The following is a 19,763-nucleotide window of genomic DNA, read 5'->3' as shown; positions in this document are numbered from 1 at the left end:
CTGGAGGCACACTTTAGGGGTCCATCGTCGGTGGATCCGCAGTGTAGAATACGCTGTGGATCTGCCGTGTGGACGAGCCCTTAGACACTAATATAACAAGACTCGTCCAGATATGTTTGCTCGCTGCTATCAATAGTCTCAGCCTGAAGCCATCGCCCTCTCACTACACAACTTCTATGATACAAAATCATAACCTTATTCCTCACCTTCTTTACTCCCATATCAAGTGTGAAATGTTTATTATGCTCATGACATTTATAGCATGCGATCATTATTTTCCTCTTGTAAACCAAATGCAACTACCAAAGGCTAATTAAGATTTGCCAGATGAGTGCACACGAATCGTAGGTGATAGTCGTATTTGTCTAGAGATCTATATTAGTACCAAGGCAATGTCTTGGAAGGAATATTGCATGACATAGAAGAACAAGGTTAGGTTCACACCACGGAAGCTTTTTAAGATCAAAAACGGTACGCTTTTTGACAGGTCAGTTTGTATCCATTTTTAAACAGAGTCCTTTTTATTATTTATTTATTTTTATTTATTATATTTATTTTTTAAAGGTTTAAAAGCACTTTTGCCAGTTTTCCGAAGGAAAAAATATACTACTATGATGTTATTAGCCATATTGCAAATCTGAACACAATGCTGTAATCCATGTATAAAGTCTTTTTGTAAACATCTAACTTTATAGAACTCTTAGGGCCCATTTGGACAGCAGAATATTTGCCCGGGAAAGTTTCCGTTCCGTGCATTCCAGGCGCTGATTCAATTAGTCAGTGAGCCACTCTGACATGCACCATCTTCATTGTAGAATTAACATGTTCATTCTTTCAGTATTTTTTTATTTTTGCGGTAGAAGTTTTTGCTGCACAAATATTGCCATATGTACGGTGCAGCAGAATACTATTGAAAACAGTGGGAGGCTGCAGCACTAGCATTTTCAAGCTTAATCCCCCCCCCCCCCCCCCCCCCCCTGGATTCCACTTAGAAATTCCACTGTGTGAATAGGCTCTTTGGCTAGGTTCAGACTAAGGGTCTACTCACACGGGGGAATTCCCGCTTGCGGAATTCTGCCTCAAATTAAAGCCCATAGACTTCTATGGGATTCCGCACTCCCATTCAACCTTCTGAAATTCCGCTTGCAGAATTCTGCAAGTAGAATTCCACAAGTGGATTTTCAGAGGGTTGAATGGGAGTGCGGAATCCCATAGAATTCTATGGGCTTTAATTTGAGGCAGACTTCCGCCAGCGGAAATTCCACCGTGGGAATAGACCCTAAGGCTGGGTTCACACTGTGGAATTTCTGGGCAGAATTTCTGCCTGAGATTGAGCCAGCGGCACTAGGACCGACAGACTGCATTGCTGCCCCCATAGACTGCAATGCATTTCTGGGTGGATCTTTTGTGAGATCTGCTCAGAAATGCATTGCCATCTATGGGGACGGCAATGTAGTCCGTGCGGTCCTAGTGCCGCCAGCTCGATCTCCGGCAGAAATTCTGCCCAGAAATTCCACAGTGTAAACCCAGCCTAAGGAATTTCTGAGAGTAATTTCTGAGTGGAATTCGGCTAGGAAATTCTAGTGGAGCAGAATCCTATCGCTGTCAATAAGATTCTGCTGCCCAGTGCACACTACGAAATGTCAGCGAAATAATGATCTTGCTCATTCTTTTGGCGGAGCCCACACAAAGTACATTGTGGTCTATGGGAATGGCAATGTCCATGGCGGAATTTTTCCACCCGGAGATTTCTCTGTATGTATCCAGCCTTAATGTGAGGAATAAAGGGATCATTTTATAGGAACCTCCACTACGCTAGCATACTATATTTCAATAAAAAAAACAAAAAACTAAATAACTGGCGCCTTCCCATTATAACGTGCTAAAAGGATCTGTAATCTAATTGTTAATCTAAAATTTATTAGACTATAACGCTGGTTGTAAAATGCTGTTTTAGCAGAATATATTATTTAACAGATGCTGTATTTTGCTACATTAATTTCTGCTGTTATGAGGGGGAATGTTTTTGCTCTGTGTTTTGGCTTGTTGAGCCGTACAGCAGACTCCTCTTGTGACACATACGTCACAATATAAACATGGAGCAGATTGTCTGCTATTAAATCATATCCGGAGCGCTCTTACACTGGCTGTCAACCAACTGAATCATATATATATATATATACATATATATATATATATATATATATATATATATATATATACACCTCTACAATCCAGTGGCCCCTTGACCTTTCTTTAGCAGAGGAAGTCTTCCAGAACATGGGCTTGGGTATTAGAAAATACTGATGATATATACCAGTGGTCTTCAACCTGCAGGCCTCCAGATGTTGCAAAACTACAATTTTTACCTCTAGTATGAGTTTTTATTTATTTTTGCCTTCCTCTGGATCAACTCAGTAGGGACTCATTAGGGTTATAGGTTGAACTTGATGAACTCTCGTCTTTTACAACCTTATGAACTATGTTACTAAGTCAAGTCTGTCAAATACTAAATTCAAGTGTGGCTGCATCAATCTATATATTTGCAACTACAAGTCCCAGCAAGCCGATAAGCTTCCCTAAGTTCATCCTGCATCTCCTTAGTGCCTATCTGAGCTGTATGGACTTAAACACCTTGTCTACCTCAGTAAAGCATTCCAGTTAGCCGTAACCTTGCGTCAGAGTGGTTATTTGCACCGTGCCTGGCACAGGTGAAGCTGGTCTATCTCGGGTGGTGTACAGGTGAACCATGCCCTGGCGTCATGATAACAAAGGGTTAAAAACACCTGCCCTTCCATACCCATCACCACATTATATATGACCAGATGTAGATGCATGTATAGTGTAATGTATCAGTGGGATTCTGTGGGGTAAGGACATGAATGAAGAGTGTTTCTTTGTGTTTTACAGGTTTACACCAGCATACTGTAGGGTATTGACTTATATAGCCAAAACATTTTATAAATCATATATGTAACTCAACATGTGGGTGTATGTATGTATGTATACAGTGATCCCTCAACTTACAATGGCCTCAACATACAATAGTTTCAACATTAGACAATGGTCTTTTCTGGACCATTGTAACTTGAAACCAGACACAACATACAATGTACGGATAGTCCAGATCTGTGAAACGTGTCAATGCCCAGAAAAACTGACGAATTAGAGTAGACATTTCACTAGTAAAACACCTGTATTACTGAAGTGCATGCACTGACTGGTGTCTTGTAGCGCCCCCTACAGTACAGGGAGGTATTACATGTTCTGTACTCTGTACCTGTGCCAGGGTTACCTGCTCCTTTGGACACCAAGTGAGGGCGGCTCCATGTTACTTTTTTAGGACACTGTGTACTGTACAGGACCCTGAAGAAGCTCCTGTCCTCTACATAGACAGTGATTACAGCTCCCAGCAGATCTTTCTTACTTTTATATGTAAGGATTTGCTTTATCTCTATTAGATTTCTACTTATTTTTCTTTAATCCTCACTTTTTCCTATTTTTGGATGACATTTTGGGGCTTCAGAACCAATTACCAGGTTTCCATAGAGTTCTGGTCTCAACATACAATGGTCGTCCCGGAACCAATAGATATTGTAACTTGAGAGACACCTGTAAATGTATGTATGTTTCAGTAAAACTTACAAATGGCTGGACATATTTCAATGAAACTTGGTATACATTACTAATATGTCAATTAAAAATATAGTAGAGCTAAATTTACCCCAACCCACCACCTTATGTAAGAGTGGGAGTTTTTCTCTAAAGTTCCATGCAAGTCTATGGGATTTCTGGTACATCTCCTGATTGTATCAATCTTGAGCTGCCGAGATTGCCCGGGACTTTTAAACATCCAGGCAGGTGCAAAGAATAGTTAGTGTGTCGGACAGCATATGAGGTCGGGATAGGACGACGGGAACAGGATAGGAGGATGAAATATGAGGTTGGGAATTGAGGACAAGACATGAGGACGGGATATGAGGACAGGATATGAGAACGATATGACAAGTGTCATTGTTGCTTTTCCTCTCCCACAAGGTTAAGGTTATATATATATATATATATATATATATATATATATATATATTTATTTATTTATTTATATTTACATACACACACGCCAACTTCAATTCTGTAAAATGTATGGTGACCGCTTGTATACGTTTGCACATTAACCTCTTAAGAACGCAGGGCGTACTTGTACACCCTGCGCCCGGTCTAAGTGTATAATGCGGGGGTCATGCCGGGAGCCCACGTCATAGCGTGTCGGTCCTGGCGGCTAATGAAAGCCGGGACCCTGGGCTAATAGCATGCGGCACCGATCGTTGTGCCGCGCGCTATTAACCGTTTAGACGCGGTGATCAAAGTTGAAAAAATTGCATCCTGGCAGCTTAGTCGGGCTGATCGGGAAACCACTGTGTCCCGATCAGCTAGGATGCAGCAGGAGGCTCCCTTACCTTCCTCCGGCGCATCCGATCGGTGATTTACTTCTCCATGCCTGAGATCCAGGCAGGAGAAGTCAAGCGATGATCAGTGTTAGGAATCAATGTAATGCATGTTATAGTCCCTAGAGGGGGCTATAACATAGCAAAAAAGAAGTGGAAAAAAGTTGCTAATAATGAATTAACCCCTTCCCTAATAAAAGTAATAATCACGCCCCTTTTCCAAAAAAAAAAAAAAAAAAACTGTGTGGAAATGTCTGAACTATAAAAATATATCGTTGATTAAACTGCACAGTCAATGGCGTACGCGCCAAAAAAATTCCAAAGTCCAAAATAGCATATTTTTGGTCACTTTTTAAAGCACAAAAAAAAAAAGCGATCAAAAAGTCCAATAAAAACAAAAAAGGTACTGATAAAAACTTCAGATCACGGTGCAAATAATGAGCCCTCATACCGGCCCATACGCGGAAAAAATAAAAAAAGTTATAGGGGTCAGAAAATGACAATTTTAAACGTATTCATTTTTCTGCATGTAGTTATGATTTTTTTTCTAGAGGTAAGACAAAATCAAACCTACATAAAAAGGGTATCAGGTTAATCATATGGACCTACAGAATAAAGATAAGGTGTCATTTTTACCGAAAAATGCTCTGCGTAGAAACGGAAGCCACCAAAATTTTATAAAATGGCGTTTTTTTCTTCAATTTGGTTGCACAATGAATTTTTTTTACATTTCCTCGTGGATTTTTTGGGTAAAATGACTAATGTCAATGCAAAGTAGAATTGGTGGCACAAAAAATAAGCCATAATATGGAATTTTAGGTGCAAAATTGAAAGTTTTTTTTAAAATGGTAAGGAGGAAAAAAAACGAAAGGGCAAAAAACGGAAAAATGCTGCGTCCTTAAGGGGTTAAGCTTGTGGTTTCAGTTCCAGTTGTATCCACTGTATGTACAGATAATGTACACAATAGCTGCCACTATGTATTGTGAAGGGGAGCAGATGATGTGTGATTTCTTAAAGATACAGTAACATACCTCTAATATCTCACTCATAACTAAACAAAGGTGACATTCTCATACAGTCAGTTTGTAATTGGTAGTGTTGAGCGGCATAGGCCATATTCGAATTCGCGAATATTCGCGAATATATGGACGAATATTCGTCATATTCGCGAATATTCGCATATTCTCGTTTTATTTTCGCATATGCGAATATTCGCGTGTACAAAAATTATCATATGCGAAAATGTGCGCATAAAAAAATTAGCATAAGCGGAAATTTGCCTATGCGAAAATTCGCATATGCAAATTTTCGCATGTGCGAAAATTCGCACGCCAGTCTCACACAGTAGTATTACAGCCTTCTTACACCACATAAGCTGGAAGCAGAGAGGGATGATCACTGTGATGTGTACTGTGAAAAAAAAACAAAAAAACGAATATTCGTAATTACGAATACATAGCGCTATATTCGCGAATTCGCGAATATGCGATATTCGCGAATAAAATTCGAATTGCGAATATTCGCGAGCAACACTAGTAATTGGTAGTTCAAAGAACATATAGTCAATAGGAACATCTCGCTAAACTTAGATAAAGACTTCGTGTAATATCTTACAATAACAATAGCAAGATTATATGATGAAATGCTTGTGGGGACGCTGACATAATGGGGTACAGTAAAATCTCCCTTAGTGGACACCTCCCAATAGGGGACAGTATTTAATTCCTCGGAAGAGTCCCATAAGACTTAATGTATTTACACCCTCCGAATAGGAGACATTCACAATAGCGGACGCTGACACACACAGTAGGGGGTCAAAACACTCCCAATAGAGGACAACCAGGCTTATGTGCCAGCCCTACCTTGGACAGTGGTCCCTCAAGTTACGATATGAATTGATTCCAGGACGACCATTGTATGTTGAAACCATCGTATGTTGAGACCAGAACTCTATGGAAACCTGGTAATTGGTTCTGAAGCCCCAAAATGTCGTCCAAAAATAGGAACAAGTGAGGATTAAACAAAAATAAGTAGATGAGTAATAGAGATAAAGCAAATAATTACATATAAAAGTAAGAAAGATCTGCTGGGAGCTGTAATCACTGTCTATGTCAGTGTTTCCCAAAGAGAGTGCCTCTAGCTGTTGCAAAACTACAACTCCCAGCATGCCCGGACAGCCTTCGGCTGTCCGGGCATACTGGGAGTTGTAGTTTTACAACAGCTGGAGGCCCCCTCTTTGGGAAGCACTGGTCTATGTAGAGGACAGAAGCTTCTTCAGGGTCCTGTACAGAACACGCAATGTCCTAAAAATAGTAAAATGGAGCCGCCCTCACCTGGTGTCCAAAGGAGCAGCTAACCCTGGTACAGGTACAGAATATGTAATACCTCCCTGTACTGTAGGGGGCGCTACCAGACACCAGTCAGTGCATACACTTCAGTAATACAGGTAAAGAGTAGTACAGAACATGTAATACCTCCCTGTACTGTAGGGGGCGCTACCAGACACCAGTCAGTGCATACACTTCAGTAATACAGGTAAAGAGTAGTACAGAACATGTAATACCTCCCTGTACTGTAGGAGGCGCTACCAGACACCAGTCAGTGCATGCACTTCAGTAATACAGGTAAAGAGTAGTACAGAACATGTAATACCTCCCTGTACTGTAGGGGGTGCTACCAGACACCAGTCAGTGCATGCACTTCAGTAATACAGGTAAAGAGTAGTACAGAACATGTAATACCTCCCTGTACTGTAGGGGGCGCTACCAGACACCAGTCAGTGCATGCACTTCAGTAATACAGGTAAAGAGTAGTACAGAACATGTAATACCTCCCTGTACTGTAGGGGGTGCTACCAGACACCAGTCAGTGCATGCACTTCAGTAATACAGGTAAAGAGTAGTACAGAACATGTAATACCTCCCTGTACTGTAGGGGGCGCTACCAGACACCAGTCAGTGCATACACTTCAGTAATACAGGTAAAGAGTAGTACAGAACATGTAATACCTCCCTGTACTGTAGGGGGCGCTACCAGACACCAGTCAGTGCATACACTTCAGTAATACAGGTAAAGAGTACAGAACATGTAATACCTCCCTGTACTGTAGGGGGCTCTACCAGACACCAGTAAGTGCATGCACTTCAGTAATACAGGTAAGAGTAGTACAGAACATGTAATACCTCCCTGTACTGTAGGGGGCGCTACCAGACACCAGTCAGTGCATACACTTCAGTAATACAGGTAAGAGTAGTACAGAACATGTAATACCTCCCTGTACTGTAGGGGGCACTACCAGACACCAGTCAGTGCATGCACTTCAGTAACACAGGGGTTTTACCAGTGAAATGCCCATTCTGATTGGTCGGTTCTTCCAGCCATTGATACGTTTTGCAGATTCCATAGCATTGTATGTTGAGTCTGGTTTCAAGTTACAATCATCCAGAAAAGACCATTGTATGTTGAAACTATTGTATGTTGAGGCCATTGTAAGTTGAGGGATCACTGTACACAGGGCCGTTGTCAGGGGGTACAGACAATACCCCAGTAAGGGGCTCAGACCTTTGCTGCACCCCCAGAACAGAAGCAAAAGACTGATGTTTAAACAGTGGTCTCCTGCACGTCCGCCGGCCACATCATTCACCCCCATCCTTCCCTGATTCCCCCGTTCCACTTTATTCCCCGGTGCCAAAGCATCCCCCTTTATTACCCCCTGTGCCACATCATTTCCTCTTGATCTCCCCCTGTGCTACATAATTCCCCCTTTATTACCCTCTGTGCAATTTCATCGCCCCCTCTTTACCACCCCCTGTGCCATTTCATTTCCCCTTTATTCCCCATGTGCAGTTCAGAAAGAGGGGGGTGGGGGATAATTTGGCACAATGCATAGGGGAATAATATGGCACAATGTATAAAAGGGGGGGGGGAGATGATATTGGGGGATAAGGGGAGATTAAAAGACACCAGGATATTATACAGTGGTCCCTCAACATACGATGGTAATCCGTTCCAAATGGACCATCGTTTGTTGAAACCATCATATGTTGAGGGATCCGTGCAATGTAAAGTATAGGACAGTGGTCTACAACCTGCGGACCTCCAGATGTTGCAAAACTACAACACCCAGCATGCCCGGACAGCCAACGGCTGTCCGGGCATGCTGGGAGTTGTAGTTTTGCAACATCTGGAGGTCCGCAGGTTGAAGACCACTGTTAGAGGAAGTTGTACTCACCTGTCCCCGCCGCTCCGGATCATCACCTCTGCCCGGGATGTCACCGTCCATCGCTGTCGCCGCGTCCCTGAGGTGTCCCAGACGCTCCGGCAAGGCCTCTCCTTCCCCGGCATCCCCGCTCTCCGTCGCCGCCATCACGTCACTACGCGCTCCGCTCCTATTGGATGACAGGACGGCGTGCGCAGCGATGTGATGACGACGATTGAGAGCGCCGACGATGCAGGGGATCCCGAAGAGAACGCGCCGGAGCCCCGAGGACAGGTAAGTGATCGTCAGCGGACCACACGGGGCACCGTAAACGGCTATCCGGTGGCAGCTGAAGCAGTCAGCGCTGCCGGATAGCCGTTTATGCGATGGCCCCGACATACAAAAGCATCATATGTTGATGCTGCTTTCAACATGCGATGGCCTCTGAGAGGCCATCGCATGTTGAAATTATGGTATGTTGGGGCCATCGTAGGTCGGGGGGTCACTGTACTGTAATTTTGCTTTTTATCATGTTTTATTGGTAATTACATTCTGGAGTGAGTACAGTACAGTATTCTGTCATTTAGGAAGAATTTTGAGCCTTTTTCCCAATAAGGGACACCTCTCAATAGCGGACACTTTTTTTTTATTCCCTGTGAGTCTCCGCTATTGGGATATTCTACTGTATTTCACTGAGCAAGGCAAAGAATGCATACTGTATTACAGAACACGTTCATCCTACAGCCCTAGGAAAACTACAAAGCCTGGCTGCTCAAACCTGCAAGAGCAGTGTGAACTCTATAAAACCAAAGGCTGTCCGGGCATGCTGGGAGTTGTAGTTTTGCAACAGCTGGAGGCACACTGATTGGGAAACACTGCTCTATAACAATACACATGACTGCTACCACAAAAAGAAAACATTTGAGGGATGCAGCGGGATATATTGACAGCCAGGTAAGCTGAGCTGCTCAATACTGCTCTCTTGTGGTTGAACATGGAATCAGTGAAGTGGTTTTTGATGTATTTGTCCTCAGCAGTCACACATTACCGTATTTTTCGCCGTATAAGACACACTTTTTCTTCCCAAAAACTGGGGGGGGGGGGGGGGGGGGGGGAAAGTTGGTGCGTCTTATATGGCGAATATCTGTGGCCATCAACGGCCGGGATCCACGGCTAATACAGGACATCACCGATTGCGGTGATGCCATGTATTAACCCTTCAGACGCGGCGATCAAAGCTGACCGCCGCGTCTGAAGCGAAAATGACACTAACGCGGCTGTTCAGTCGGGCTGTTTGGGTCCCGGCGTGGTGAAATCACGGCGTCCCGAACAGCTTACAGGACACCGGGAGGGAACTTACCTGCCTCCTCGGTTTCTGCTCCGGGCTGGGATCCCCTGCATGGCCGGCGCTCTCCTTCACGTCATCACGTCGTCGCACACGCCGTCCCGTCATCCAATAGGGGCGGTGTGCGTAGCGACGTGATGGTGGCGACGGAGAGCGTGGATCCCGGGGAAGAAGACGTCCGGAGCGTCGGGGACACCCCGGGGGTCGCTGCGACAGCGATGGAGCAACATCCAGGGCAGCGGTGATGGGTCCGGAGCGGCGGGGACACGTGAGTACTACCTCCTATACCAGTGGTCTTCAACCTGCGGACCTCCAGATGTTGCAAAACTACAACTCCCAGCATGCCCGGACAGCCGTTGGCTGTCCGGGCATGCTGGGAGTTGTAGTTTTGCAACAACTGGAGGTCCACAGGTTGAAGATCACTGTTGGGTGCAGAATCTTTTTTTTCTAGATTTTGCACCTTTAAAATAGGGTGCGTCTTATATGCCGGTGCGTCCTATAGGGCGAAAAATATGGTACATTGTAATACAGTGGGCTGGAAGAAGCAAATTAACAAAGATTAGTCTAAGTTCACATTGACATTGTCTTCCGGCCTGTTCAGCTCTTATTATTTTCTGGACCCTAAAATGGGTGCGGAACACAATGGACACTGCTGGGTCCCGACGAACCCCATTCCCTTGAATGGGGACAGTCAAGGATCCGGTAGTTTCGCTCTCTGCTGCCACCTCTGTCCATCCATGTCAGGAACTGTCTGGCCCACAAGTGAAAAGAAGGAAAATGCGCATATGCGGAAAAAAGTGAATATGCTTAATTTCGAATATATAGTGAATATATTTGCAATATTCGCAAATTTGCGATATTCACAATAAAAATTTTAATCGCGAATATTCGAACCCAACACTAATAATTACTGGAAGGATTAATATTTTTAAATAGAAGTAATTTACAAATCTGTATAACTTTCTGGCACCAGTTGATTAGAAAAAAAAATTGCTTTCCACCGGAGTACCCCTTTAACGACGCAGGACGTATATTTACGTCCTGCGCCGGCTCCCGCGATATGAAGCGGGATCGCGCCGCGATCCCGCATCATATCGCGTCGGTCCTGGCACTAATCAACGGCCGGGACCCGCGGCTAATACCACACATCGCCGATCGCGGCGGTATTAAACCTTTAGAAGCGGCGGTCAAAGCTGACCGCCGCTTCTAAAGTGAAAGTGAAAGTGACCCGGCTGCTCAGTCGGGCTGTTCGGGACCGCCGCGGTGAAATCGCGGCGTCCCGAACAGCTGACCGGACACCGGGAGGGCTCTTACCTTCCTCCTCGGTGTCCGGTCGACGAATGACTGCTCCGTGTCTGAGATCCAGGCAGGAGCAGTCAAGCGCCGATAATGCTGATCACAGGCGTGTTAATGCATGCCAGTGATCAGCATTAGAGATCAGTGTGTGCAGTGTTATAGGTCCCTATGGGACCTATAACACTGCAAAAAAAATGTAAAAAAAAAAAGTGTTAATAAAGGTCATTTAACCCCTTCCCTAATAAAAGTTTGAATCACCCCCCTTTTCCCATAAAAAAAAATAAAACAGTGTAAAAAAAATAAAAAATAAACATATGTGGTATCGCCGCGTGCGTAAATGTCCGAACTATAAAAATTTATCATTAATTAAGCCGTACGGTCAATGGCGTACGCGCAAAAAAATTCCAAAGTCCAAAAAAGCGTATTTTGGTCACTTTTTATATCATTAAAAAATTAACAAAAAGTGATGAAAAAGTCCGATTAAAACAAAAATCATACCGATAAAAACCGCAGATCACGGCGCAAAAAAAGAGTCCTCATACCACCCCATACGTGGAAAAATAAAAAAGTTATAGGGGTCAGAAGATGACATTTTTAAACGTATAAATTTTCCTGCATGTAGTTATGATTTTTTCCAGAAGTGCGACAAAATCAAACCTATATAAGTAGGGGATCATTTTAACCGTATGGACCTACAGAATAATGATAAGGTGTAATTTTTACCGAAATATGCACTGCGTAGAAACGAAAGCCCCCAAAAGTTACAAAATGGCGTTTTTTTTTCGATTTTGTCGCACAATGATTTTTTTTTCCATTTTGCCGTGCATTTTTGGGTAAAATGACTAATGTCACTGCAAAGTAGAATTGGCGACGCAAAAAATAAGCCATAATATGGATTTTTAGGTGGAAAATTGAAAGGGTTATGATTTTTAAAATGTAAGGAGGAAAAAACGAAAGTGCAAAAACGGAAAAACCCTGAGTCCTTAAGGGGTTAAGGTGGGCTGATCACATACCTTTTTACGGTTTGTCGATCCTCCTTAAAGGGAATCAAGCACTAGATTTTACCATATGTAACTCTTGGTAACACGTTACATATGGTAAAATCATTATCTTCACACTCCCCGGAGGATATTTTTGCCCCCAGGGATGGTGATGATATGAAGTTATAAAGTCTCCCCCAGCCGCCCTGTAAGTAGTCTCCTGAGCGGGGAGCTATACTTACTTGATCCCATTGCTCCGGCCATAGTGACGGCCCCTCGGCATGATTGACAGCCCGGGTTATCGCTCTGCTTCCTAAGCAGACAGAGCCCAGCGGTGACACGGGCAGTCAGTCAAGAAAAGCGGGCTTCACTAAAGCGAGAGCAGAGGGACCTGGTAAGTATAGCACCCCGCCCAGGGGACTACTTACGAGGCGGCGAGGGAGACTTTATAACTTTACATCCTCAACATCCCTGGAGGGCAAAAATGTCCTCTGGTGATGGGGAGAATAAAGATGCATTGTCAAGCGTTATATATGGTAAAATAGAGTGCTTGGTTTCCTTTAAATGGGCACTGTGTCATTGCACTCTGTATGGTTAATAAAAAAATCACTCTACTTTTTTTTTTTTTTTTATGAAGTTTTCTATGTTTAATTTGTGTTTCAAAAAAAAACTCCCACTAGGTGTCTCCCTACTTGCCCAGAGCACATTTCACCCCCATCTCTTGCACAGACTTTGGACTCCTGCTGGCCTGGCAGAAGTCCAAAATCAGGAAATGCAGTCTGAAGTGCTAAGGGGGGAGGGGGGTGCAGCCTTAGCCAATCATAGCTCATCTCACACTGAACTGTTCTGGGCTGTGTGCAGCAGAGTGAGGGAGGAAGTTCTCCCCTCTATGGCTTCAGATGATGTCACGCCTGCTGGGGAACGCCCCTTCCCTGTCTGTGAATCTTACTGAGACTGAGCAGATAATACAGAGCAATATCAAGGTAGAAAACTAACAAATAATAATAATAATAAAGGCAGGGGGTGGTTTATCATGATGAGGGCAGTGACCTGGGAGGATTATAAAATTAATCAAGATCATGACAGGCACTCTTTAAGATCATACTTTCTCAGCCTAGTGCATTGTTTTCAAAACAGTGTGTCTCCAGCTGTTGCAAAACTACAACGCCCAGCAAGCCCTGACAACAGCTGGAGACTCACTGTTTCGAAAACACTGGCTTAGTTTATAATGTTACACTCCAGTCAGGTCTTCCAGAGAGTGACTGTGTATTCCCAGGCATTTCTTTTTGTATAATTTATGTAAAGTAAAGCATTCCTTTATTGTAAATGTGTGTCCCGTTGTTGTAATTTATCCATTGTTGTCATTTTTCCATGGCTTTTAAATATAACCCCAACTTTTCTTTTCATTCTCCTCAGGTCTCTGCTGTGTTGTTGGGGCATTTGCTCAGACGGTGATTGAAAAAATATCAGAGGACAATGCGACGCTACCCTGCCAGCACAGGCTCAGTACAGTGGGAAAACATCTGGACATTGAGTGGCTGATAGATGTTTCAGATGTTAAGCAAAAAGTGGTAAGGTTTAGCCAATGATCATAGTCTTTCATATATTCCATATACTGTTCACACAAGTGTAGCATGTTAGCGTAACATTACAGATTTGCAATAGCAATATACCCCTTGATGCCCCATAAAATACCAACCGAAATAATGATAAGACTACTTATAGGTCACACAATACTGTGGCCATTAAGATAACAATATTATTTGCTCTAGAAAAAAAAATTATTAAATTTGTGCCACAGCCCTCAAATTGCAAAAACACAAATGAGTCCCTGGGAGTTATCAGGGCAATTATATCATAAACAACCTTTAAGGGGTGACCCCCCCCCCCCTTAAGGGGAAACCCTTACTAGAACCCTTCCTTAAAACGTATATATCTTTATTGTTATTTGTTAAAACAAATGGTACCCCAAATTTATTGTTAAAATTTGCAGTGGTGTAGGGAATTTTTAGTTTAGGGTGTGGGCAATCCCACACTCTATGACAAGGTCAGGTCCGGACCGCGGTGTCTCGCGGATGCAAATATTGCGGACCACTGGTGTATCCAATGTCCGCTAGTCACCTCGGTCCCTGACTATGTTATTATCGCTTATACCCTAAAACCACGCCGACTAAAACATTAGACTGTAGGCCTCCCCGACGTTTCGGTGACGAATCACCTTTGTCAAGGGTTGCGAGGCTACTGACAGTAAAAATTCTACTGACACTAAAAATTCCCTACACCACTGCAAATTTTAACAATTAATTTGGGGTACCATTTGTTTTAACAAAGAACTTTATTGTTCTTTGTTAAAACAAATGGTACCCCAAATTAATTGTTAAAATTTGCAGTGGTGTAGGGAATTTTTAGTGTCAGTAGAATTTTATATTTATATATATATATATATATATATATATATATATTATATATATATACACACGTTTTAAGGGAGGGTTCTAGTAAGGCTTTCCCCTTAAGGGGGATCACCCCTTAAAGGTTGTTTATGACAGCTCTCAAATTGGCACCCCGAAATGAGGAAAAATTAAGATTGCAGGGATTAAGCAGGAAAGCTGAAATCAGAGCTTATTTCCTCAAAAACAGCACCACACCTGTCCTCAGGTTGTGTGAGGTATTGCAGTTCAGTTCCTATGAAGTAAATGGAGCCAAGTTGTAATACCACACACAACCTGAGGACACTGTCGCTGTTTTTGGAACAAACGAGCTCTGTTTTTATTTTTCTGGATAACCTTTTTTAGGGTAGGGTCACACGTAGCACATCCGCAGCATATTTTCCGCTGCAGATGCGCCAATGGCCGTCACTAGAGCTGCTCTCTGCTGCGGCTGGGTAGCCCTGTGTCTGCTCGTAACAGCTGATTTCCTGCTGCAGATCTGCTACAAGCAGGTCACACAGGGGTACCTGGCTGCAGCAGGGAGCTAACTCTAGTGCAGTGTTTCTCAACCAGGGTTCCTCCAGCTGTGGCCAAACTACAACTCCCAGCATGCCGTTGGCTGTCCGGGAATGCTGGGAGTTGTAGTTTGGCCACAGCTGGAGGCACCCTGGTTGGGAAACACTGCTCTGGTGACTGGCGTCAGCGCATCTGCAATGTGTTTCATGCAATGTGTGACCCTACCCTTAAAGAAATCTTTCTTCAGCATTACCCCCACTAACTTAAGCACATGACCACTGCTCCTGATGCCGAGGGATCGGCATCAGGAGCAGTGGTCATATGCTTAAGTGGACGCTGTAATAGGTTTATGTGATGGTCAGCAGCGGGACTGGGTATGGAGGAGATGGTTATCTGAGTGCGGCTGGTTGATACTATACAGTATATCGTTTAGCCCCTATTAATGACAGCTCTGCTCTATAGCTCCGTTCTCTAGTTGGATGGCTGTACCTTTATGTGTCTATACTATTGTAGTGGCATCCCTGGAGGACATGTTTTGAGTACACTCTATATATCCTTAAAGTCAACTATAGAAAGAAACATACCGTATATACTCGAGTATAAGCCGAGTTTTTCAGCACGATTTTTCATGCTGAAAACACCCCCCTCGGCTTATACTCGAGTGAACTCTCCACCCGCAGTGGTCTTCAACCTGCGGACCTCCAGAGGTTTCAAAACTACAACTCCCAGCAAGCCCGGGCAGCCATCGGCTGTCCGGGCTTGCTGGGAGTTGTAGTTTTGAAACCTCCGGAGGTCCGCAGGTTGAAGACCACTGCGGCCTTCGACATCATCCAGCCCCCTCTCACCCCCCTTTAGTTCTGTACAGTACTCACCTCCGCTCGGCGCTGGTCCGGTGCTGCAGGACTGTCCGGAGAGGAGGTCGTCCGGTGGGATAGTGGTTCCGGGCTGCTATCTTCACCGGGGAGGCCTCTTCTAAGCGCTTCGGGCCCGGCCCCAGAATAGTCACGTTGCCTTGACAACGACGCAGAGGTACGTTCATTACCAACGTACGTCTGCGTCATCGTCCAGGCAACGCCTCTATTCTGGGCCTGAAGCGCGGAGAAGAGGCGCATCCGGTGAAGATAGCAGCCCGGAACCACTATCCCACCGGACGACCTCCCCACCGGACAGTCCTGCAGCACCGGACCAGCGTCGAGCGGAGGTGAGTACTGTACAGAACTAAAGGGGGTGAGAGGGGGCTGGATGATGTCGAAGGCCGCAGTGGTCTTCAACCTGCGGACCTCCGGAGGTTTCAACACTACAACTCCCAGCAAGCCCGGACAGCCGATGGCTGCCCGGGCTTGCTGGGAGTTGTAGTTTTGAAACCTCTGGAGGTCCGCAGGTTGAAGACCACTGAGGGCGGATGATAAGAGGATGATGAAGGGGGGGTGTGGGATGATGACAAGAGGATGATGAAGGGGGGTGGGGATGATGACAAGGGGGGGGGGTGTGGGATGATCACAAGGGGATGATGAAGGGGGGGTGTGGGATGATGACGAGGGGATGATGAAGGGGGGGGTGTGGGATGATGACGAGGGGATGATGAAGGGGGGGGTGTGGGATGATGACGAGGGGATGATGAAGGGGGGGGTGTGGGATGATGAAAAGGGGATGATGAAGGGGGGTGGGATGAGGACAAGGGGATGATGAAGGGGGGGGTGGGATGATGACAAGGGGATGATGAAGGGGGGGGGGTGTGGGATGATGACAAGGGGATGATGACAGGTGATGATGATGAGGGTCTGGATGATGACAGGCGGTGATGATGATGAGGATGTTAATGACGGGGGTCTGGATGATGACAGGGGGGATGATGTATTTCCCACCCTAGGCTTATACTCGAGTCAATAAATTTTCCTGGGATTTTGGGTTGAAATTAGGGGCCTCGGCTTATACTCGGGTCGGCTTATACTAGAGTATATACGGTACTCTGACTACTGTGATTGTATTGAGACAATAATGAAGGTCTGAGGATACATCATTGCCGTCTGCAGCTCCAAAACCCGAACAGACCATTTGATTATCTCTTATATAAGCAGAGTCTAGTATTGTTTATTTATGTACTTGCTTTATTTGCTGTCTATATGTTTTATATGCTGCTCACACATAACTTTTTGCTCTAAAGCGACCACAACCATCTTTTTACCCCTGATGAACCGTATGTTACTGTAAATTGCCCAGTTACGGGGAAACGCGTCGGGTGAGGATGTAATATTGGGGATTGTCCCTACAAATATCGCACTTTGTGTATTGACTGTGAATTACTGTTTTTATGGGGATTTATATACTGTATTCTGTAATATGGTATTTGTAATAAAAGGAAGATATTTTAGCTATTGGAGATTTTGATGTGTTAGTTCGAGCTAGCTATAATTTATCTATATATCAGTGATTTGAATGTCCCCTTCATAAATAATTTCCCTGCCCCTGAGAGATCCTGCACAGGCGCAGATGTAAAGTAGCTCTGTAGCAGCGCATGCACAGTTGAGGGCGTTAAAGGGGTACTTCGGTGGGAATTTTTTTTATTTTTATTTTTAAATCAACTGGTGCCAGAAAGTTTTTGTAAATTACTTCTATTAAAAAATCTTAATCCTTCTAGTACTTATTAGTACTTATTAGCTGCTGAATACTACAGAGGAAATTATTTTCTTTTTGGAGCACAGTGCTCACTGCTGACATCACGAGCACAGTGCTGTCTACTGACATCTCTGTCCATTTTAGGAACTGTCCAGAGCAGCATATGTTTTCTATGGGTATTTTCTTCTACTCTGGACAGTTCTTAAAATGGACAGAGATGTCAGCAGAGAGCACTGTGGTCGTGATGTCAGCAGAGAGCTCTGTGTTCCAAAAAGAAAATAATTTCCTCTGTAGTATTCAGCAGCTAATAAGTACTAGAAGGATTAAGATTTTTTTAATAGAAATAATTTACAAATCTGTTTAACTTTCTGCACCAGTTGATTAAAAAAATATATATATGTTTTCCACCGGAGTACCCCTTTAACCATGAAGAAGCGGGCTGGCCGTACCAGTGCACCTCGGGGCCAAGGAACGCCCTGAGTGCACCAAACCACCTCATTTTAATAGTTACTTTTTCAGGAATATTCCATGAACAGAAGCAGACAATGAAGAAAGGTAAAGACGAGTGTAATGAGCATGAGGGTCATTCTGGAAACAGAAATATGAGAAGATTTTTTTCTTGATTTGTAAACCTTATTTAACCCTTACATTGTATTTTCCAGATACTTAGCTACAGTGGAGGTGAAGTCTATAAAGAGGAAGGCCGCTACAGCTTTATTTCAGACTACTTAGCTGGTGATGCGGCCATGTTTATCAGATCTTTGGTGCCCAGTGATGCCAGAAAGTACACCTGCAAAGTAAAAAATGTCGGACAGTTTATATGGAGCACAATCTTCTTAAAGATATTAGGTTAGTACCTGGGATAGAACAGGCCGGTTGGTAAACATGACAGCAAGATGAATGACAACTGTAGACATCACTTGGTACCATGCACAGACATGATAGCGATGTCATCCACGGCATGCTTGTATACATTTCTGTCATGCCTCACTAAAAATACCAAAATAACATAATATATTCTCTTTGGACAGCATGGTGAGCAACAGAATGATACATGCATGGAGACGTAGCTTCAAGACACCCACCACCGCATCATGTATAATTATTTTATAGGACAGCCACCAATCATTAAAGGGGTACTCCGGTGGAAAACTTTTTTTTTTTTTTTTTTAATCAACTGGTGCCAGAAAGTTAAACAGATTTGTAAATGACTTCTATTAAAAAAAAAAATCTTAATCCTTCCAGTACTTATTAGCTGCTGTATGCTACAGAGGAAATTCTTTTCTTTTTGGAACACAGAGCTCTCTGCTGACATCTCTGTCCATTTTAAAGGGGTACTCCCGTGGAAACCTTTTTCTTTTAAATCAACTGGTGCCAGAAAGTTAAACAGATTTGTAAATCACTTCTATTAAAGAATCTTAATACTTCCAGTACTTTTTAGGGGCTGTATACTAAAGAGAAATCCAAAAAAGAAATGCATTTCCTCTGATGTCATGACCACAGTGCTTTATGCTGACCTCTGCTGTCCATTTTAGGAACTGTCCAGAACTGGTGAAAATCCCCATAGCAAACATATGCTGCTTTGGACAGTTCCTAAAATGGACAGCAGAGGTCAGCAGAGAGCACTGTGGTCATGACATCAGAGGAAATGCATTTCTTTTTTGGATTTCTCTTTAGTATACAGCCCCTAAAAAGTACTGTAAGGATTAAGATTTTTTTAATAGAAGTGATTTACAAATCAATAGAAAAAAGTTGCCCGGACCTTCTAAGTGAGTAAATAATGATACGGATAATTAAATGAGAAATATTAAATGAATGATTGTCTGGATCGTGCTTCAATGATAATAGTATAAACAGTTTAATACGATAGGATAAATAGACTATAGTTAGTTACTTCTCACAGGGCCCATGTGAGAAGAACATATACAATAAAAACAA

At 43.6% G+C, this 19,763-nt stretch overlaps 1 protein-coding gene across 1 annotated transcript in view; it reads left to right on the top strand.

The window, feature by feature from the left end:
• The window catches only part of CLMP (CXADR like membrane protein), a 113,533-nt gene that overhangs the window by 74,489 nt on the left and 19,281 nt on the right, over window positions 1-19,763 (top strand). The window contains exons 2-3 of the mRNA XM_056542045.1: window positions 13,681-13,835; window positions 18,488-18,674. Of these exons, the coding sequence (XP_056398020.1) occupies window positions 13,681-13,835; window positions 18,488-18,674 (342 nt within the window). The remainder of the gene's footprint in view (window positions 1-13,680; window positions 13,836-18,487; window positions 18,675-19,763) is intronic.

The sequence above is a fragment of the Hyla sarda genome, chromosome 10, assembly GCF_029499605.1.
Source record: "Hyla sarda isolate aHylSar1 chromosome 10, aHylSar1.hap1, whole genome shotgun sequence".
NCBI lineage: Eukaryota > Metazoa > Chordata > Amphibia > Anura > Hylidae > Hyla > Hyla sarda.
This window is presented reverse-complemented; position numbering and strand designations above follow the sequence as displayed.